Genomic DNA, 1,665 nt, shown 5'->3' on the forward strand with positions numbered 1-1,665 from the left:
GAGTTGAATAAATGTTGCCCGTTATGTTTACAAATGCAGACCGTTACAAGTTCCAAAGATAGTGCCACATCACGTTTAGACCATTTTACCGTTATAATCGTAAAAATATTCCCAACACCATACTTTATACATGCCTTTCGCTTTCATCCAGTCAAAGTCAGAGTGTCCCACTCAGTCACAGTGACAGCGACAGTCCAGTCAATAACGGTATTACCCTAGTTGCTGCACTATAAATGATACCCTATATCTGGAATGGATCTACCTGTATGCTCTGCTGTGCTTTCAATATGGGCAACTGTGCGTGCGGCATGGGTATGGGGATCGATACCGAGCCCAAAACCATCCAGCTGGTTCTCTCAGATGGCACTGTTCGAATTCTCACCAAACCTGTCACTGCTGGTGAAATTATGCAGGAGTCCCCTCAGCATTTAGTCTGTCACTCAGAGTCTTTCTACATTGGCCAGAAGACCGCAGCCCTTTCTGAGAACGATGAACTGAGGGCAGACAACAAGTATTTTCTGCTGCCCGAGCTGTTTTTCCAGACTGAGCTAACACTAGTGTCGATTGCTTCCGTGTTATCACCATCGTCCCCACCAACTCCCGCTGGTAGGGTTTCAGCAGCTCCTCTTCGCACTATCGAACGCGCCTCTGCTCAGTGCCAGCCATTTGAGATCCAGCCCAGCGACGGGGGTGGAAGCCGAAGAATCAAAGTGTCCCCACAGTTTGTTATAAAGATCATGGAGGAGGGAAGGATCAACGTCAATAAACGTGGCCATGCAGCTGAAAGCGACAGCACGGATAACATACATAGGTTGTGTGATACACCAGACTTGCTGAAGGAGTATGAGAAGTTGGTCACTTCCAGAAACCAATGCTGGCAACCCAAGCTTGACGCTATCCAAGAACAGGAGAAGAAGTTTGATGGCTGCAAAACCATGTTCGGAATTAAGAGATTAAGACTCAACAACCATTGATTTGTTCAATGTATTGACATTGTTTTTCTTTTTGCAGCTCTTTTGTTTATTTCCACCCTGCATCACCCAAGATCCTTCTGATGTAGTGGTGTGATATTTCTTCTTTACTGTTTCCTATAGGTTTCCTAATCTATCCATTAATAATTCTTCTTACTGACTAATAGAAAATCAGTGGGAAGAATGTGTTAATGACCCATTTGTTTAGAGCATTTTTTATGGAGATTATTTCCATTTTGGTGTATTTGCTTCTCAATTTCTCCACTATCTAATTGTTTCAGTTTTGCTATCTGTTTCTATTTGTACTAACTAGAAGATAGCTATATGTGCAGAATGAACAATCTAGATATCTTATTTACATATTGCACAATCTCTAATTATTTGCAAATTGCACTATCTCAATGTGTATTCGCTTGTTATCTGAGTAATCATAAATATCTCCACTGATGAAGGTTTGAGATGACAACGGCTGTAAGGTTTTTGACCCAATTAAGGCCATGTACATGAGGAGGCTTGGTCTTACATTCAGGCAGTTTACAGTTTAATTTTGAATAGGATTATATATTTTTGAAAGTTGTTTTAGGCGCGATTTCTTTAGTTGAAAAAAATAAAATAGTAAATATTGTTGTTTTTTTATCATTAAAAATTTAATACATGTTTAACTAAACCCTAATAACATACTTTCTCCATTATA

At 40.1% G+C, this 1,665-nt stretch overlaps 1 protein-coding gene across 1 annotated transcript; it reads left to right on the top strand.

The window, feature by feature from the left end:
* The first annotated feature begins 287 nt into the window (after positions 1-287).
* Positions 288-974, top strand: LOC149199682 (uncharacterized). The gene has a single exon (XM_089400648.1). The coding sequence runs from the start codon at positions 288-290 to the stop codon at positions 972-974; it is 687 nt and encodes a 228-aa protein (XP_089256774.1).
* Positions 975-1,665: the final 691 nt, after the last annotated feature.

Source organism: Pinus tabuliformis, chromosome 2_1 (assembly GCF_031772625.1).
Source record: "Pinus tabuliformis cultivar Carrire ecotype Pingquan chromosome 2_1, CPIR1, whole genome shotgun sequence".
In the NCBI taxonomy this organism is placed as follows: domain Eukaryota; kingdom Viridiplantae; phylum Streptophyta; class Pinopsida; order Pinales; family Pinaceae; genus Pinus; species Pinus tabuliformis.

Excerpts from the sequence above, each read along its gene's own strand:
- LOC149199682 (XM_089400648.1), top strand. The coding sequence starts at position 288 with ATGGGCAACTGTGCGTGCGGCATGGGTATGGGGATCGATACCGAGCCC.